Here is a 19,631-nt window from a genome sequence, read left to right on the forward strand (position 1 = left end):
AGAGTGAAGTGGGAATTTCATACATACTCTAGTCAGTCTTCCTGCTTCATGAAGGGGAAAGCCGTTATTGAGTTCCATCCCTAGTCGAAATGTTTTTACAAGAACAATTGTTCAAACATAAGACATAAAACTTAATTGGAGTGTGTGCAAAGTGTTTGGTGCCACAGTTAGGATGTTGCTTGAGACCCACGTCCCACACTGGAGGGCCTGGGTTTGGTCCCAGCTCTGCTTCTGGTCTAGCGCCTGCAAATGTGCACCCTGGGAGGCAGCAGGTGGTAGCTTTAATGTTTGGGTCACTGCCGCCCGCATGGAAAACCAGAGTTGAATTCTGGATTCCTGGCTTCTGCCTGACCCAGCCTCAGCTGTTGTGGGAATTTGGAGAGTGAACCAGTGAATGTAGATCTCTGTCTATATCTTCTCTCTTTCAAGTAAATAAATGTAAATTTAGAAAATTTTTAATATTTAAAGCTTTTAAACTTTACTCATTACATTTTAGAGACTTATCTGACCATGCATTAGCCCTTTGATTTTTTAAAGCAAATTCCAGAAGTGTACTAAAAGTTTGAGTATGATCATCCATACCCAGAATCCAAGAATTTTTTTTTTTTTTTTTTTTTTTTTTTTTTGACAGGCAGAGTGGACAGTGAGAGAGAGAGAGAGAGACAGAGAGAAATGTCTTCCTTTGCCATTGGTTCACCCTCCAATGGCCGCTGCGGCCGGCGCACCGCGCTGATCCGAAGGCAGGAGCCAGGTACTTCTCCTGGTCTTCCATGGGGTGCAGGGCCCAAGTTGCAGGGCCCAAGGACTTGGGCCATCCTCCACTGCCTTCCCTGGCCACAGCAGAGAGCTGGCCTGGAAGAGGGGCAACCGGGAAAGAATCCGGCGCCCTGACCGGGACTAAAACCTGGTGTGCCGGTGCCGCAAGGCGGAGGATTAGCCTAGTGAGCCGTGGCGCCAGCCCCAAGAACATTTTAAGTCTCCTACATGACACTGTAAGATTTCAAATTTCCAGATTAGGGATGCCTGACCAGTAAAGTATAAACTGATATCCTTTAATCCAGAGAGCTCCAAAACCTGAGATACTTTCCTGGGTAAAGGGTGCTTAACCTGTATCATGGTATAGTATTACTTTCTATTCTGTTACTTTTATGTGACACCTGTATTAGTTGTACTATCCCATTACCTCACAACTATTCTATCCTGTTTATTGTACTGTTGCTTCCATGTAACATCACCTACTATCTTACAAAGTTTGATCTATACTAGATAGAGTACAGGTATAACTTTTATCTTTTTTTTGTTTGTTTGTTTTTGTTTTTTGTTTTTGACAGGCAGAGTGGACAGTGAGAGAGAGAGACAGAGAGAAAGGTCTTCCTTTGCCGTTGGTTCACCCTCCAATGGCCGCCGCGGCCGGCGCGCTGCGGCCGGCGCACCGCGCTGATCCGATGGCAGGAGCCAGGAGCCAGGTGCTTTTCCTGGTCTCCCATGGGGTGCAGGGCCCAAGCACCTGGGCCATCCTCCACTGCACTCCCTGGCCACAGCAGAGAGCTGGCCTGGAAGAGGGGCAACCGGGACAGACTCCAGTGCCCCGACCGGGACTAGAACCCGGTGTGCCGGCGCCGCTAGGCGGAGGATTAGCCTAGTGAGCCATGGCGCCGGCCTCTTTTATCTATTTTTTTGTTTTGATTAATTTGTTTGAAAGGCAGAATGGCAGAGACAGAGAGGTCTTTCATTCTCTGGTTTACTACCCAAATAGTGCAGTGTCCTGGGCTGGGTTAGCCCAAAGCCAGGAGCCAGGAACTCCATAAGGGTCTCTTACACGGGTGGCAGGTTGCCCATGCACTTGGGCCATCTCTGCTACTTTCCCAGGTATTGGGTTGGAAGCAGAGCAGCTGGGACATGAACTGGCACTCAGATAGGGGATGCTGGTGTTTCAGTCAGCACCCTAACCTGCTGCACCGCAACGCTAGCCACACAGGTATGCCTTTTCAAACCAGTGAATTTAGTACCTGGAAATGTAAGGGAAGCTTCTATCTTCTTAGGACAGTCTTGCTTATTACTTGTTATCACATTCTGAGTAAGGGCAGCAGTGAGAGAGGGTCGTGGTTCATGACAGTCGGCTGTAAGAGAGATGTCCTTGAATTGAATGTGCCTATCAGTAATGTGTTTCTTATGAATACATTGATCGATATTTCCACTTAGCTTTCTGTATTTTTCCCCATGTGGTCAATTCTCCTTCAGTCTACTTCAAATTACCACGCAAGAAGGTTTGGTGTCCGTGCAGCCATGCCAGGATTTATCGCCAAGCGACTGTGCCCACAGCTTATTATAGTGCCCCCCAACTTCGACAAGTATCGAGCCGTGAGTCAGGAGGTAAGTGGCCGTATCACCTCAGCTCACAGCCCTCACTGGTTTCCTGCCTGCAGTCTGAGTGCCTCCACCCTTCAGGACACGGGCTCGGCTTATCCCTGCAGTCCTCCCCTACCACTTCCTCTGGGCTCAGCATGGTTCCCGGAACATAGCATTCTGTACCCCTTACTTTTTTGCTTTTATGTGTATTTTTATTTGCTTAGAAAACTTTGAATAGCCTTAATTATGTATAAAAATAGCTAGCCATTTTCCCTTAATATGCAATATAAATTTCCTTCTAGAACTGACTTGTATTTGTGATTTATAAAATCTGCTCATCATTAATTTCAGTCTTTTCTGAATACGTTTTTATCAGTGTTTTTGAACAGGGACGGAATTTGCAGTTCTCATTAGCTGCTTTCCACACCCTACGATCTAAGGAAGGTGTCTAATGTCTAAGAAACCAGTCAGCGTGGAGAAAGGGCGTAATCCATTGCTTCGGAAGAGGTCCCTGAAATATAAAGATTTGCTTATTTGTCAAAGTCCCAAACTGTCTCATGTGAAAAGCTGCCGCTTCCACGGTTTCGATGGCAGCTGGCCTGTCCTGTCGTGCTGGTATTTGTAACCTGCACCAGATGTTGCAGTAGCACACCAGACGCTTGGCAGCTGCGGCAGCACTCAGACCTGTGCTGCCCTCAGGACATCTGCACCGTTTATTTGTATTCCCCTGCAGAGGACACCTCATTCCAAGTCTAAAAATCGTTCTTTTCTTTAAATCTCTCAGCAACTGTCTGTGGAACTTTGTGCTTACCTCGGAAAAGGGGGCTGGAGGGGGAAACATTCACATTTGGTGATTATTTATCTCTTTTACTGTATTTCTCATTTTTGTTAAAAAAAAAAAGATTGATTGATTTGAAAGGCAGAGAGAGAGAAAAAAAAAACAGAGAGCGATCTTCTATCTGCTGGTTCACTCCCCAGTTGGCCACAATGGCCAGGGCTGGGCCAGGCAGAAGCCAAGAGCCTGGAACTGCACTTGCCCCTGTAGGTGGCAGGGGCCCAAGCGCTTGAGCCACCATCTGCTGCTTTCCCAGGCACACCAGCAGGGAGCTGGATCTGAAACAGAAAAGCTGGGACTCTAGCCAACTTAGCCTACTGTGCCACAATGCTGGCCCCGTCATTGTATTCCATATTAAAAGAGATAAAATGAGACCAGGATAAGTACCTGGCTCCTGCCATTGGCAGTGCGGTGCGCCGGCCACAGCGCACCGGCCGCGGCAGCCATTGGAGGGTGAACCAACGGCAAAAGGAAGACCTTTCTCTCTGTCTCTCTCTCACTGTCCACTCTGCCTGTCAAAAAAAAAAAAAAAAAAAAAAAGAGAGAGAGAGAGAGAGATAAAATGTTCATCATAACTATTACAGGCTTTAAAATTTTAAAGTCCTGTGAAGAATTTTTAAGAATAAAATAAAATCCTCCTTTAACTCAGTGCAACTATTTTTTTTTTTTTTTACAGGCAGAGTGGACAGAGAGAGACAGAGAGAAAGGTCTTCCTTTTGCCGTTAGTTCACCCTCCAATGGCCGCCACGGCCAGCGCGCTGCAGCTGGCGCACCGCGCTGATCCAATGGCAGGAGCCAGGTACTTCTCCTGGTCTCCCATGGGTGCAGGGCCCAAGTACTTGGGCCATCCTCCACTGCACTCCCTGGCCACAGCAGAGAGCTGGCCTGGAAGAGGGGCAACCGGGACAGAATCCAGCGCCCCGACCGGGACTAGAACCCGGTGTGCCGGCACCGCAAGGCAGAGGATTAGCCTAGTGAGCCGCGGCGCCGGCCAACTCAGTACAACTTCTGACACATGACAAATATATACGAACAAACTGTTTTTAGCCATCTTTAGTCTGGTTAGTTATATCAATTGGAGAAATACTCAGATTTGAGCAGGATCTACCTCGGTTATTTGTAGATAACAAATGAATTCTTATGTGTAAATGAACTGTAGCACAAATTTGTCACTGACTGCAGGTACATCAATGTTTATGGATTGGTTCAAAAGCTTAAGGAAGTGCTCATTCTGCTTTACCCGAAATGCTGTAGTAGCTTTCATCGTTCTTGGAGCTCTGCATGATTGGTCCTTCCTGGGACGTGTCTGTTTCAGTTCCGGTGGCAGTCTGTGAAGGAAGCCAGCACACAGCCCTGTCTCTAGGGATGCTGCCCATTCAGAACCTCAGGTGGCTGCCAGCCACAGGCTTGCCATGGTGCCTTTTCCCTGGAAAGATTCTAGTGGGACGCATTATAAAAATGGTCTCTTCTACAACAACAAAGCTAATTAAGGTACCCTCCTGAGTAAAATGTGGCCAAGCTTTGTGACATCGTTTTCTAAAATTCTCCTTGCCGTGGCTGGTCATAATGGTGTGAGACTAATACGCTGTATTTTATGAAACAACGGGAAGAACAACTTGCTGTAAATGCGTGGACGAAAGCGTAATTCATGGACGTGCATGACGTGCGTGTTGCTTGGTGGCCGTTCCCTCTAGTCACAGCTGATACTCCGGGGCTAAAGAAAACTTAAGTTTTATGTAATACTTTTGTCTTGTGTGAGTGTCTTACATGGGTAGCATCTGTAATTCTCATCCCTTTCCCTAAGAGGCAACTCCAGACGTTTCCTATCATGTAAAGGGGTCATGGAATTGAACTGCAGCTTGTACATCCTGGTCATTCCAGATTGCAGTAGATAAGAGCTTCATGTTCTTGTATGGAAGCTTGTGTTAATGTGTATATTAAATGGAATTTTATTTGAATGTTATCATTTATTGATATGTGTCTGCTTTCCAAAGCAACATGGTACATTTGTGTAAAATTACCCCTTTTGAAATGAACAAAAATCATAAAAAGTGAGCGGGAATGGGATTCACCCTATTGTTCCTGCGTGTGCTTCTGACTCAGTACCTGAAACCTTGACTGTTTTTTTCCTCTGCCTCCCAGAATGATGCTGTCCAGGATTTATATTAATTGTTTTCTGCATCTTGATATAGACGGCTAAATAGAGATGCATAAAATGAAGCTGTTTTGTGGTCTTCTGCCTTCATGATCTGCTTTAATTCAAAAGAATTGACAAATATGTCCTCATAGTGAATTATTTATTCCTTAAATCCATGAGTTATTGATTGTAGAATCATTATTGTAGTTGCAGAGCAAAAGTACTGAACTTTTTTTATCTGCTATATGGAGAGACTTTTGCTATAGTAGCAAAATTTAAAGCTTTTTATTCCTTTTGAAGGTTAAGGAAATACTTGCTGATTATGATCCTGATTTTATGGCCATGAGCCTGGATGAAGCCTACTTGAATATCACAAAGCACTTAGAGGAAAGACAGCACTGGCCAGAGGACAAAAGAAGGTACCTCTCCCAGATGGGGAACTCTGCAGACGATGGTAAGCAACTTACTGGAACCCTCAGACTGAAAGCCAGAAAAACAGCCTTTCAAACTGAGCTGCTTGACTCATTACCTGATATAAGTGTAGATGGTAGGACCAGACACATCTTTATGAAAATGGAAAATTGGAAACGTAGAATATCTCTGTGGGTCTTCCAGCATATGTTGGAAGCCACATTTAAGCTGAATGAGATTGTTGAAGTATAGGCCTGAGTCTTCAGAGTCCCTGAGCAAGGGAGTTTGCCAGCTGCTGTTTTACTGAGATCTGACTAGCAGACGGTTTGGATATGGCACTGAAGCTGAGGAAGCTTCTGCTTAATGTTAACAATGTCTTTGGTTGTTGTTAAGGAAAGTAAATAAAATTTTTTTAAAGATTTATTTATTTATTTGAATGGCAGAGTTACAGAGAGAGAGAAGGAGAGACAGAGAGAGAGAGAGGTCTTCCACCCCTGGTTCAATCCCCCAGTTGGCTGCAATGACCAGAGCTGTGCTGATCTGAAGCCAGGAGCCAGGAGCTTCCTCCGGGTCTCCCACACGGGTGCAGGAGCCCAAGGACCTGGACCATCTTCCACTGCTTTCCCAGGCCACAGCAGAGAGCTGGATCAGAAGTGGAGCAGCCAAGACTTGAACTGGCGCCCACATGGGATGCTGGCACTGCAGGCGGCAGCTTTCCCCACTATGCCGCAGCTCCAGCCCCAGTAAATAAATTTTTAAAAAGAAAAAGATTAGCCTCAAACATAGCAAAATGTTGGGTAATTTTATTTTTTCCCATTTCCCAAATTTTTATAATCTGGTTATACAGCACAGCAATAATGATTCTTTTCAACGTTGACCAAATTAATGACAGCTTATTCCCAGCGTTTGCTTTGGACTGTTTCTTACAGTTGTTTTATAGACAATGAAACAGTGAAATGCATTGGCCGTCATGGTGGAATGCTTCAGTGCTGTATTAGTTCCCTGATTACATCAACAGCTGCTTCAACAGTTGGTTACAGCAGGTCCTTGCAGAAGCAGGCGATGTTCGGATTCAGGCTCTGCGGCAGCTCTGATGGTGTTCCGAAAGACAGCATTCTGGACCTCACAGTGACTCGCCTGAGGGCAGGGGAGTGCAGGCCTGAGGTGCAGACCCAGCTCCTTACAGGGTGTCTGCAGAAGGGGCTCGTGCACGACAGGTGCTTGCGCGGTCTGCAGTTTCTGTACAGCTCTTTTTGCCTCGCCCCTACCTGTCAAGTTGGGAAATGGGATCCTGATAGATACAGTTTCAACTCCCCTCTGAATTGCTGTACATTGAAAACTCGACATGGAAAACATCTGTGGTGCAATTCACACCACACACTGTAAATTATGAAACTGATCAGACTCTAATCATAGTATTTATGTTTTCTTTACAAAAGTTCTCACAAAAGACCAAGTTCATTTTTCAAAACACATTCATATGTACCTTGAAACTTACATATTTAATTTTTGCTTCTGCATTTGCCTTAATTTGGAAAACATTTATATACATATGTAATAAAATTAAGAAATAGGATCAAAAAACCATTGCCAATCTCAGTTGTTATAAACACATTTATGGGGCCAGAGCTGTGGCTTAGTGGGTAAAACCACCACCTGCAGCACCGGCATCCCATATGGACACTGGTTCGAGTGCTGGCTGCTCCACTTATGATCCATCTCTCTGCTCTGCTGTGGCCTGGGAAAGCAGCAGAAGATAACCCAAGTCCTTGGGCCCCTGCAACTGCTTGGGAGAGCTTGAAGTTGGGAGACCTTGGGTGACCTTGGCTGTTGCAGCCAGCTGGGGAGTGAACCAGCAGATTGAAGACCCCTCTCCCCCTCTCCCCCTCTCCCCCTCTCCCCCTCTCCCCCTCTCCCCCTCTCCCCCTCTCCCCCTCTCCTCCTCTCCCCCTCTCCCCCTCCCCCTCTCTCCCCCTCTCTCCCCTCTCTCTCTCTCTCTCTCTCTCTCTCTTTTTCTCTTTCTCTCTCTGCCTCTCTGTAACTATGCCTTTCAAATAATAAACAAATCTTTTTTAAAAAAATAAACATATTTAAATCTTCCTGTATTAAGCCAAGGGAAGTCTTTAATGAATTTGTACATGATGACATTTAAGTGTAGTTTACAGTCCATATATGAAAATGCAAATAAAATGAAGCAATAACCAGGTTGATATTTTTCTTTTAGTGTTTAATAATTACAGTTTACAGTATATTGATAATAAGGGTTATTTCCCTTACACTTTACTTCAGTTAATCCACTCAGACCTTAAGAATTTGTATATGTAAAAACCATAACTTTCGGGGGTAATTTCTGTTTTGAAAATATGTCCCTAGAAAAAAGGATACCTTGCAAACACGCGAGTCAAAACTGGAGACAGCGTTTGAAAGATGAGCATTCAGATTCTTTGAACTTCTGAAGTTTCTTCCATGAATGAAAAATTAAGGGCCTTTTTTCCCTCTAAAAAACTTATTTTTGGGGTATAGTTATTCCATATGGTTTAGTATCTTTCTCCTGATTCCTAAATTCTAGTTTTCTCTAGGAAACAATAGAGGAGAAAAGGTTTTTTAAGAAAAAAAGAATGTGAACAGGTGATTTTTTAAGAAAAACTTAGAACTGGTGTTTTCTTTATCACACTTACAAAATATAAATGATAGTATTTCTGATCTTGGTTCCTAGAAACAAACTAAATTTGTTTTGTCTTCAGAAATAACTTAAGAAACACTAACTTGTGAGCTTTTCCTGTTTGTAATGCAGATATGCCAAGCAAGGAAGTGGGTGTGCTGGGTGAACAGGACCGGGCCATCTCCCCACTCCTTTTTGAAGACAGCCCCCCTGACTTGCAGCCTTTGCAAGGGAATTCTGGAGAACAAAACAATCCTCAAATACTCCACAACTCAGTTGTTTTTGGAACATCAGCAGAGGAAGTGGTAAAGGAAATTCGTTTCAGAATCAAGCAAAAAACAACACTGACAGCCAGTGCAGGTATTTAAAAACATTAAAGACTATATGGTTGTGACTTTCAAACTGGCTAATTCAGTATAATAGTGTAGTTTCTTATTATGAAACATCTAATGGTATTTAACATACTCATTCTTTGATTTGACTTCTAAGAGCTTTACCTGTCAGAATAGCTGTGAACATATAGATGATACGTTACAGTTAAGCAGAAAAGGCCGTAAACCCAAAAGAAAAACTGTCCTAAAATATCAGGTAGCTATCCTTTTTTGAGCACGAAATATATTTTATTGGCTTTGCATGTAGGTCATAATGATGATTTTTGATTGGAAGACTTCGGTTCTTTCCAAGAATATGTTGCAGGGGAGAACCCGGGTGGCCACCAGGTAGGAGACAGAAGAATCGCCGTGGAGCAGTGCAGCAACTGTGTCAGTGACCCGTGAGGACATCACTGTGTCTTTGTGTGGTGACCGCCGCTCATCACAAAGACTGTAAAAGCTGCACCCTGATTAGGCTAATCCTTTATTTCTGGGCCAAAGCATGAATAATCAGTTCTAGGAAGATGTGTATGGAAATTGAAAGGAACTGTTTAATGAATATATATTTGATTATACCTGCTTCAAGTTGTCTTAAACATCCAGACTTATAGAAATTGTAAAACATTATTCTGATAAGTAGTCCTTTCCTTTGTGAGCAACATAAAGAATGAAAAAACTTAATTATCATTATTTTAAATATATTGTAACCCAGAATCTTTGACTTTTTTTCTCTTTGTGGATAATCTCTATATAAGATTTTTTCAAAGAGTAAACATCCATCCTGAACTCTGAATTTTTTGGGGAAGTAGATAGAATCGCTATAAAACAACCCTGTAAATCTTACTAAAGATAATAAGTAAACAAATAATAATACTTGGTATTAGCTCAGGGAATGAGTATTTAGCCTCGCTGTTAAGACGCTCATGTCGCACATGGGGGTGCCTGAGTTAGTCTCCAGCTCTGGCTCTGCAGACCCTGGGAGGCAGCAGTGATGGTGCAAGTGACCTGGGGAACCTGGGGAGGCTTCTCAGCTCCCATCTCCCACCTTGGCCCAGAGCTAGCCTTTGCATGCATTTGGGGGTGAATTAGCAGATGGGATTTTTCCCAGGCTCTTTCTCTGTGTCTCTGAATTTAAAAAATATGTATTACTCAACTCTGAAATTACTCTTAGATTTTAGAGTATGAAAAATTAAATATTCTTTATCTTTGCTTCACCAAATTAGTAAAATTCCTTTTCCTAAAACCATAGCAAGCCCTGGTAAATGGTAATCAAACTTTATTTTTAAAGTAGTATTACATGTCATTTTGTAAGATATACAGATTTTTTGCATTTAAGGTGTTTTTCTGTTTTGCAATTACATATTTAAAAGTTGTACATATCAACAGAATTTTCTTCTTTTAAGGCATTGCCCCAAATACAATGTTAGCAAAAATATGCAGTGATAAGAATAAACCAAATGGACAATACCAAGTTATCCCCAACAGACAAGCTGTGATGAACTTCATCAAGGACTTACCCATAAGGAAGGTGAGATTTTATAGACAATGTTTCATCTACATGTTCACTCTTCAATTCTGAAGAGAAACTATGTAGGCTGATAATAATTCTATGCTGGCAGATTTTGAAACCATAGATGACACAGCAAGAACCATAATGGCTGGTTGTATTTAGGTTTGAAGGAATCATTCTTTTTTTTTTTTTGACAGGCAGAGTGGACAGTGAGAGAGAGAGAGACAGAGAGAAAGGTCTTCCTTTTGCCGTTGGTTCACCCTCCAATGGCCGGCGCGCTGCGGCCGGCGCGCTGCGGCCGGCGCACCGCGCCGATCCGATGGCAGGAGCCAGGAGCCAGGTGCTTTTCCTGGTCTCCCATGGGGTGCAGGGCCCAAGCACCTGGGCCATCCTCCACTGCACTCCCTGGCCACAGCAGAGGGCTGGCCTGGAAGAGGGGCAACCGGGACAGAATCCGGCGCCCCGACCGGGACTAGAACCCGGTGTGCCGGCGCCGCTAGGCGGAGGATTAGCCTAGTGAGCCGCGGCGCCGGCCTTGAAGGAATCATTCTATGAAGCGTTGCAGGTTTGGTTCAGGAAGCTTATTTGCTAGAAATGTTGAAGGAGTTAATAGATGACAGAATTTAAGTGGACTCCTGCCATGGAAAGGAAAATAAAAAGAATACTTGGAAGAGCCTGTTCAGCTGGAACTAGATTCTGTCTCAGTTCTCATGCCCAGGTTGCTGCCAGATCAGAGAGATTCAAATTATTATAGTTTTTTTTTTTATTTTTATTTTTATTTTTTTTTTTTTTGACAGGCAGAGTGGACAGTGAGAGAGAGAGACAGAGAGAAAGGTCTTCCTTTGCCGTTGGTTCACCCTCTAATGGCCGCCGCGGCCGGCGCGCTGCGGCCGGCGCACCGCGCTGATCCGATGGCAGGAGCCAGGAGCCAGGTGCTTCTCCTGGTCTCCCATGGGGTGCAGGGCCCAAGCACCTGGGCCATCCTCCACTGCACTCCCTGGCCACAGCAGAGGGCTGGCCTGGAAGAGGGGCAACCGGGACAGAATCCGGCGCCCCGACCGGGACTAGAACCCGGGGTGCCGGCGCCGCTAGGCGGAGGATTAGCCCAGTGAGCCGCGGCGCCGGCCTCAAATTATTATAGTTTTTGACAAAATAAACCAAAATACTTGAGCATCTTTAACATGATAAAATTATCCCACAGAGGTTCCAGAAGAAGTTTTATTAGGCTGTAGAGCTTCTAGATTTCTTTGCATATATACATATATACAGACACACACAAACTTTTCTTTTTGACAGTGATTGCTGTGCACACTATGTGGTGTTAGAGGACCTGCTTTTCTCACTCCACATGGTGTCTATGAATGAATATTCTCTGGGTGTATTTCTAGCCCAGGGGAAAGGCTCTCTCAAAGGATACACAGAGCCTCTAAAATGGTTACTGATTATGTCAGGTATCTCTGGAGAAGTGTATTCCAGTATGTTTTTCAGTGTCTGAATAGTGTTCCGTTAGCAAAGCTCTGAGTCAAACAGCTGCAGAGTGAACTACCCTTGGGTGGGACACTCTGTATATGGCTACATTAGAAATACATCAGTTGTGTAGTACAAGTTCCATTTAAATTTGTTTATCCCACCATTCTTCAAGGTTATAAGATTACAGAACTCCTTTTTTAAACACCTTTTAAAATTCCATGAAACACTACTTTTGGAAGTGTGGTCAAAAAGTAATTAAGGGGCCAGTGCTCTGGCGCAGCGGGTTAAAGCCTTGGTCTGCAGCGCTGGCATCCCATATGGGTGCCGGTCTGAGTGCTGGCTGCTTCACTTCCAATCCAGCTCTCTGCTATGGCCTGGGAAAGCAGTAGAAGACGGCCCAAGTCCTGCATCCGTGTAGGAGACCCAGAAGAAGCTCCTGGCTCCTGGCTTCAGATCAGCGCAGCTCTTGCGTTGCAGCATCTGGGGACTGAACCAGTGGGTGGGAGACTTTTGTCTCTCTACCTCTGCCTCTCTGTAACTCTGCCTTTCAAATAAATAAAAAGACTTTAAAAAAAAAATTAATTAAAACAGTTTTATTGTAGCACTTGTGAAGATGGTCACATTATTCATATCTTTTATTTATTATAAAAGGTATAATGAGATTATAACCTCAGTTCTTACCTTAATTTTAAAAATTAATGATAAACATTGATTTTCTTCTAGGTTTCCGGAATAGGAAAAGTTACAGAGAAAATGTTAAAGGCTCTCGGAGTTGTCACTTGCACAGAACTCTACCAACAGAGAGCATTACTTTCTCTACTTTTCTCCGAAACGTCTTGGCATTATTTTCTTCATGTCTCCCTGGGTCTAGGTTCAACACACCTGGCAAGGTATCGTTAAGTGTAGTTGTCCTGACTTCGCTTTATCATTTGGTGCTGAAATACTAGTTTTAATCATCGAGACGGAGGCTATAAATATAGATAACATGGTTTTTAAACCGTTTCAGACAAATTAATTTAGGATATAACCTGTGAATTAGAGTCAACAGATTGCATGTGTGGAAGGAAAAGACAGGTGCAGGTCACTGTGAGGCCACTGGCTTTTGGGTAGATGAACAAGAGGATGTACAGCTGCTTTCCCTCCTGTCCTTGCTTTGTTCTTGGTGTGGAACATAGCAGGAGTGCTAGGGGTTGGTTTGTTGAGGGAAGAAATTTGGCTTCTGAAGTAAGAAGATGTGACAATTCTTGGAAACACCTTGATGAGCTAACTGCACTTCTGTTCTAGAAGTAGAAATGGTCACTGGTTCACTGCGAGGTGTTTTGTGTGAGGCATTGTTCTGGGCACTAGGGGTGATAGCAGGAAACAGTACAGAGTCCTCCTCCATGCAGTCTGGAGAAGAGGGGCCAGCACTGTGGTGTAGCGGGTAAAGCTACCACCTGTATCGCCAGTATCCTGTGTGGGTGCTGGTTCAAGTCCCAGCTGCTCTACATCTGCTCTGACTCCCTGCTAATGGACTGGGAAAGCAGTGGAAGATGGTCCAAGTGCTTGCGCCCCTGTTCCTCATGTGGGAGACCCAGAAAACACTCCTGGTTCCTGGCTTCTGCCTGGTCCAGCCTTGGCCATTGGGGCTGTCTGGGGGGATGAATCAGCAGGTGGAAGATTTCTCTCTCTCTCCCCCTCTCCTCCTTTCTCACCCCCTCTCTCCTCCCACATCCCCTCTCTCCCCCTCTTTTCCCCCCTCTCACCCCTCCCCCCTGCATCCCCTGTGTCCCTCCTCTCTCCCCCCACTCTCTCTCTCCCTCTCTCACCTCTCTCCCTCCCTCTCTATAACTCTGACTTTCAAATCTATAGACAAGTAGAAGAAACTGAAAATAACCAAGGAAGGGTAGGCACCAGATTCAGCAGCCACGATGCCCTTGGGGTGCCCACATTGCATGGCAGAGTACCTAGGTTTGAGTCCCCGCTTCACTTCCAGTTCCAGCTCCCTGCAAGTGTGACCTGGGGGCAGCAGGTGATAGCTCATATACTTGGGTCCCTGCCACCCATGCGGGAGACCTGGATTGGCTTCCTGTCTCCCAGCTTGCAACCCAACCCAAGCCTGGCCCAGCAGCCTCTGCTATTGTGGGCACTTGAAGATCTGTCTGTCTCTGCCTTTCAAATAAACCTCATCCAAAAAAAAATCCAAGCAAACAAATGGAGACAGTGAAGCAGAGCGAGGCACAGAAACTGCCTGGGGGAGTGTGAGGGTGGCAGCGGCCGTCCAGAGGGTGACGGAGGGGCCAGCCACGCGAGGATCAGGGAGGGAGCAGTCTTAAGCAGAGGGGCCTTAGGGGCTGCAAGTGTAAACCTGGGCTGAGTGGAACGATGGGAGCAGGAGGTGACGGGGGTGGCGGGGTGGCCTGGTCCTGAGCGCCCTGCTGCCAGCCTGCCCGAGGCCGCGCTCTATCTTCTGCCGAGTCTCAGGGCTCCCTCAGCTGGCTGTAATGACATCACAGCACAGTGAGTGCTCTGACGCTGAAACAGCAGGAAGCCAAGCTGCTTTAACCCACAGTCACCCTCTGTTTAGTTCCAGAGCATGAGAACAGCCTACTTCTTTTTTTTTTTTTTTTTTTTTTTTATTTTATTTTTTTGACAGGCAGAGTGGACAGTGAGAGAGAGAGACAGAGAGAAAGGTCTTCCTTTTGCCGTTGGTTCACCCTCCAATGGCCGCCGCGGCCGGTGCGCTGCGGCCGGCGCACCGCGCTGATCCGATGGCAGGAGCCAGGAGCCAGGTGCTTTTCCTGGTCTCCCATGGGGTGCAGGGCCCAAGCACCTGGGCCATCCTCCACTGCACTCCCTGTCCACAGCAGAGAGCTGGCCTGGAAGAGGGGCAACCGGGACAGAATCCGGCGCCCCGACCGGGACTAGAACCCGGTGTGCCGGCGCCGCTAGGCGGAGGATTAGCCTAGTGAGCCGCGGCGCCGGCCTGAGAACAGCCTACTTCTAACATGGTAGCCTGTGGTATTTAGAGATGCAGGTAAGGCAGTACGTGAAAGTCACAGGATTTTCTCAGTCATATCAACTATCAGACCTTCCTAGCCTTCTAGCCCTGTTCCCTGGTGCTCCACTCTGCTTCTTTTTTTTTTTTTTTTTTTCTCAAGATTTATGTATGTGTTAGAAAGGCAGTTACAGAGGTGGGGAGGAAGTGGGGGAGAGAGAGAGAAAGGTCTTCAATCAGCTGGTTCACTTTCTAGATGGCTGCAATGGCCAGAGCTGGGCCAGTCTGAGGCCAGGAGCCTCCCTCGGGTCTCCCACGCAGGTACAGGGGCCCAAGGACTCAGGACATCCTCTACCACCCTCCCAGGTCAGAGCATAGAGCTGGATAGGAAGTGGAGCAGCTGGGACTTGAGCCAGCGCCCACATGGGATGCTGGTGCTACAGACCAGGGCCTTAATCTGGCCCCTTTGCTTTGTTTTTCAATCTGAGTACTTCTCTCTGAACATGTTCCATAACCGCTTCTATTTGTTTATCTGTCTCCCCTGTGGAATATTTGTTTTCTTAAGGGCAGTCTATTACGTCCTCAAGTTCTCAAACAGGGGCCAGCGCCGTGGCTGACTTGGTTAATCCTCTGCCTGTGGCACCAGCATCCCATATGGGCTCCAGGTTCTAGTTCCGGTTGCTCCTCTTCCAGTCCAGCTCTCTTCCAGTCCAGCTCTCTTCCAGTCCAGCTCTCTGCTGTGGCCCGGGATGGCAGTGGAGGATGGCCCAAGTGCTTGGGCCCTGCACCCCATGGGAGACCAGGAAGAAGCACCTGGCCCCTGACTTTGGGTCGGCGCAGGGCCAGCCGTAGCGCCAGCCGTAGCCGCCATTTGGGGAGTGAACCAATGGAAGCAAGACCTTTCTGTCTCTCTCTCTCTCTGTCTCTCTCTCACTGTCTGTAACTCTGTCAAAATAAATAAATAAAAATCTTTAAAAAAAAAAGTTCTCAAACAGATTCACTAAATATTTGGAAAGTGAATAATCTGTGTGTCATTCCAGCTCTCATGGCTTTAGCCATTCCTATCAGAGCAGCTGGAATCCAGCCAAACCAGTAGGCCCAGATTCCCCATCTTCCTCTTGCTCTGTAGCACACTCTGAGTTCTGTAGAGTGATGGATAGGCTGCAGGAGAGAGAAGTGGCTGTTCTAGATGCAAAACTAGATAACTAATAATAAAGTTTAATTACCTCCCATAACTGCAAGCTATTGTACTGCCACCTCCTAGTGTTTTTTTTTTTTTTTTTAAGATTTATTTATTTTACTTGAAAGTCAGAGTTATTCAGAGAGAGAGAGAGAGAGGGAGGTCTTCCATCCGATGGTTCACTCCCCAGTTGGCCGCAACGACTAGAGCTGTGCCGATCTGAAGCCAGGATCCAGGAGCTTCCACCGGGTCTCCCACGTGGGTGCAGAGGGTGCCCAAGGGCCATCTTCTACTGCTTTCCCAGGCCACAGCAGAGAGCTGGACAGGAAGTGGAGCAGCCGGGTCTTGAACCAGCGCCATATAGATGCAGGTGCTTCAGGCCAGGGTGTTAACCTGCTGTGTCACAGCGGCAGCCCCATCCTAGTGGTTTTTATAAGTTCTGGTTTTTGACAGTCAGGTTTTCAAAAGAAGAAATTTGTAATATCTCCATATTCTCAAGCTTATTCTCTTCAGTAGATTCAAACTTGATTCATGACATATGTAATCATGGTAGTATCTTGTTTATGCTCCTTGGTGACTTTTTTTTTTTTTAATTTGTTTATTGTAAAGTCAGAGTTATGTGGGGAGGCCCGGGGAGAGAGAGATCTTGCGTCTGCTGGTTCACTCCCCAGCTGGCTGCAATGGCTGGGGCTGGGCCAGGCTGAAGCCAAGAACCAGGAGCTTCTTCTGGGGCTCCCATGTGGGTGGCAGGGGCCCAAGCACTCAGGCCATCTGCTGTGCCCATATGAGATGCTGGCATCACAGGCAGTTTTACCTGCTACACCACAACACCCAGCTCTGACAGTTTTATTTTTAGATTTAAAAACTTCACTGTTTTTCACAATGTTTAAACTTAAAAAAATTGAGATGTCTTAAGGATGATTGATAATATTAAACCCTGCTGTTTAACTGAAAGGAATTCAGTCTTCTCTAAGAAAGAAAATAATTTTTTTTTTCATTTCCAGGGATGGAGAGAGGAAAAGTATGAGTATTGAGAGGTACTGTTTTGTTATTTATTATTAATTGTTCATAACTAATGTTATTGTAAATTAACTTTTAATAAAAATGTCAGTGAAAATGAAAAAAAAATTTACCTGCAGCGCACAGTAGCCGTTTCCTGAAGTAACCGCCCTAGTATGCTGCTCTGCTTTCTCCAGCTGCTGAACTCTCAGTGGGAAAAAATGAACTGTAGCAATTTTTTAAAAAATTGGCCCTACTCCTGCTCAGGGAAACCAAGCATTTTAGGTCTCCAATCTTAATTTCTAGCCTTCTTTATAAGAATAATTATATTGCATATTTACTTGGGAAATTTAAGAAGTGATCATGGAAATTCTTCCTGAAAGTCTTCAATATTGGTGAAGAAGCAGAGGTGTCAAACGGAGGTTAAGCATCCCTAATCCAGAAATCCCAAATCCAAAACTTTCTGAGCACCATGTGATGCCATGAATATAAAAGTCCCCCCAGACTTCATGAGACAGATGTTGTATAAAATTACCCACAGGCATGTGTGTAAGATGCATATTCATATCCTTGAATAGAGAATTGGTCGAGTGATTTATGTCATTTGTGTGGGTATTATACCCCCGTATATGAGGACATTGCTTATTCACTGGGAACAGTGAATAAGTTCAACTCAGAACAGCAAGGTGCTAAGCCGTGTGACTAACAGCTTACTCTTTATATAAGAAAATGAGAGGAAATGTTTGCTTGCTTGCTCATATTTCTGTGGGACGGTTCTGAAGGAATTCATGAGAATAAGAAACTGGCAACCTCAGTTGCCACCAGCTGGCTAACTGAGGGCTGGGGATAGGTTGGAGGGGTGCTTTCCTGAGCCTTGCACTCATCCCTGGGATCTGTCCTGCCTGTCGTCCTCGTATGCTAATATCACCTCTCAACTTCTTTCAGCACTGCCTTGCAGATGAATTAAACTTCTCTACTTTTAATCTCAACAGCTCCGCATTTCCAGTTGTCTGTTAGACAATACTGCCCAGGTACCAGGAGGCAGTTCCTAAAATCTACTTAAAGATAGTCCCTATCTAGAAAACTCCTGGGATGATGTTCTGGAGCAGTGTCTGTATAAATGTACGCCTGTTGTGTTAACAGTCAGTGACCTTAATCAGCTTTTTAAAAAAATACTGTAGAGAGAACAAGAGTGTGAAATTGCTCCTTTGCGAATTAGCTTACCTATCCAAATTGTTTTCCATTATTTATGTAGATCTTAGATGTTTAATATATCTTAGTTCATCCGAAAACATTATTTTGTACTACAGAAAATATAACTTAATGCTAAGCCATTTAAACACACCTCAGGTGACCCTAAGTTGTTCACTGAAATAATTCTTGTCTTTCTAGAACATTCAGTGAGCTAAGCAAAGCAGAAGAACAGTACAGCCTGTGCCAGGAACTATGCAGGGATCTTGCTCAGGATCTCCAGAAAGAAGGACTGAAGGTACTTCATTTTGATGCGGCAGTCTTGGTTTTTAAAAATTTTAGTAATAAAATAAAGACTAAAATTACAGATTTCTTAAAGAGGAATACAGATTAATAAGTGTTGGAACAGACTGCCCCAACCCCCAACAAACAGAGAAAAAAATCGACTCCAGCCTGTGCCTGAGTTCTGGGAGGCTGGGTGGCTCCAGTGTGATTTGAGAAACTTGATAGTACCTGGGGACTGCATTAGAGTAAGTTCCAAACCAGAATATACTGGCATTAGATAATAAGGCAGGGGGGGGGGGGTTCCCCCAGAACAGTACTCACAGAGGTCCCTTTCCAGTTGTCCTTTGATGTTTTTCTCACATAGACAATGACCTTGTAGAAATAAACATTTTGCCTCAAGGCTCTCATCCAGTTTGTTTAACACATTGAGAAAAAAAACCCTAGAAGACTTTGAACTTTCTGTTTTACAACTTTCACCTATGACAATTCATGTTTGATATTTTCCCAACACTTCCAAACAAAGGTTATTACAAAGTGTGATAAAAGATATTCAAAGTCATGAAAAATGGCATATCTATTATAAATAGTTTTCTTACAATCCTGTCATACTTTGAGTATAAAGAATTCTTTTTAAAAAAAATTAATTTTAGAATGATTTATTTTTTTTTAAGTTTGCTTTTGGAAGGTAAAATGACAGAGAGAGGCAGATCTTTCATCTGCTGGTTCTCTCTCCAGATGTCTGCAGCAGCTGGGGCTGGAGCTAGAAACTCCATCTGGGTCTCCCACGTAGGTGGCAGGGACTCAGATAGTTGTGCCGTCATCTGTTGCTTCCCAGGTGCACTAGCTGGATTGGACCGGTGGTGAGACTCAGTCCCGAGAGCTCTGATTCAGGATATGGGCATCCCAGGTAGCGGCTTAACTGGGCCGTAACGCCCATCCTTAGAATCATTTTGGATTTACAGAAAAGTCGCAAAAATAATAGAGTTCTGATATACCCAGTTTCCTTCATTGCTAACATCTTATATTATGGTGGTACAGTAGTCAAAATGGAAACACTGAAATGAGCACATTGCTGTTAACTGAACTCCAGACACTAAGTGGATTTTACTTATTTTCTTGTTAGTGTTCTGCCTCGTCTAAGAATTGACCAGGGAACTACACTGGCATTAGGTCTTGTGTGTGCCCAGTCGTCTGTGGTCTGTTTCAGTTTCTCAGTCTCTTCTTTTTCAAACCTTCACAGTCTTGAGAAGTGCT

The 19,631-nt window shown here is 44.9% G+C and overlaps 1 protein-coding gene across 20 annotated transcripts in view; it reads left to right on the plus strand.

The window, feature by feature from the left end:
* POLK (DNA polymerase kappa) overlaps positions 1–19,631 on the plus strand; it is a 70,210-nt gene that overhangs the window by 43,341 nt on the left and 7,238 nt on the right. For 19 of the 20 annotated variants that reach the window (XM_051838659.2, XM_051838658.2, XM_070056283.1 and 16 more), the window contains 7 exons: positions 2,242–2,373; positions 5,622–5,775; positions 8,527–8,754; positions 10,169–10,293; positions 12,469–12,635; positions 16,907–16,939; positions 18,294–18,390. In XM_051838659.2, coding sequence (XP_051694619.2) covers positions 2,242–2,373; positions 5,622–5,775; positions 8,527–8,754; positions 10,169–10,293; positions 12,469–12,635; positions 16,907–16,939; positions 18,294–18,390 — 936 coding nt within the window. Of the gene's footprint in view, positions 1–2,241; positions 2,374–4,043; positions 4,676–5,621; positions 5,776–8,526; positions 8,755–10,168; positions 10,294–12,468; positions 12,636–16,906; positions 16,940–18,293; positions 18,391–19,631 lie in introns of those variants that run through there. The other variant, XM_051838664.2, reaches the window with a different exon arrangement.

This window comes from Oryctolagus cuniculus, chromosome 14 (assembly GCF_964237555.1).
Source record: "Oryctolagus cuniculus chromosome 14, mOryCun1.1, whole genome shotgun sequence".
NCBI lineage: Eukaryota > Metazoa > Chordata > Mammalia > Lagomorpha > Leporidae > Oryctolagus > Oryctolagus cuniculus.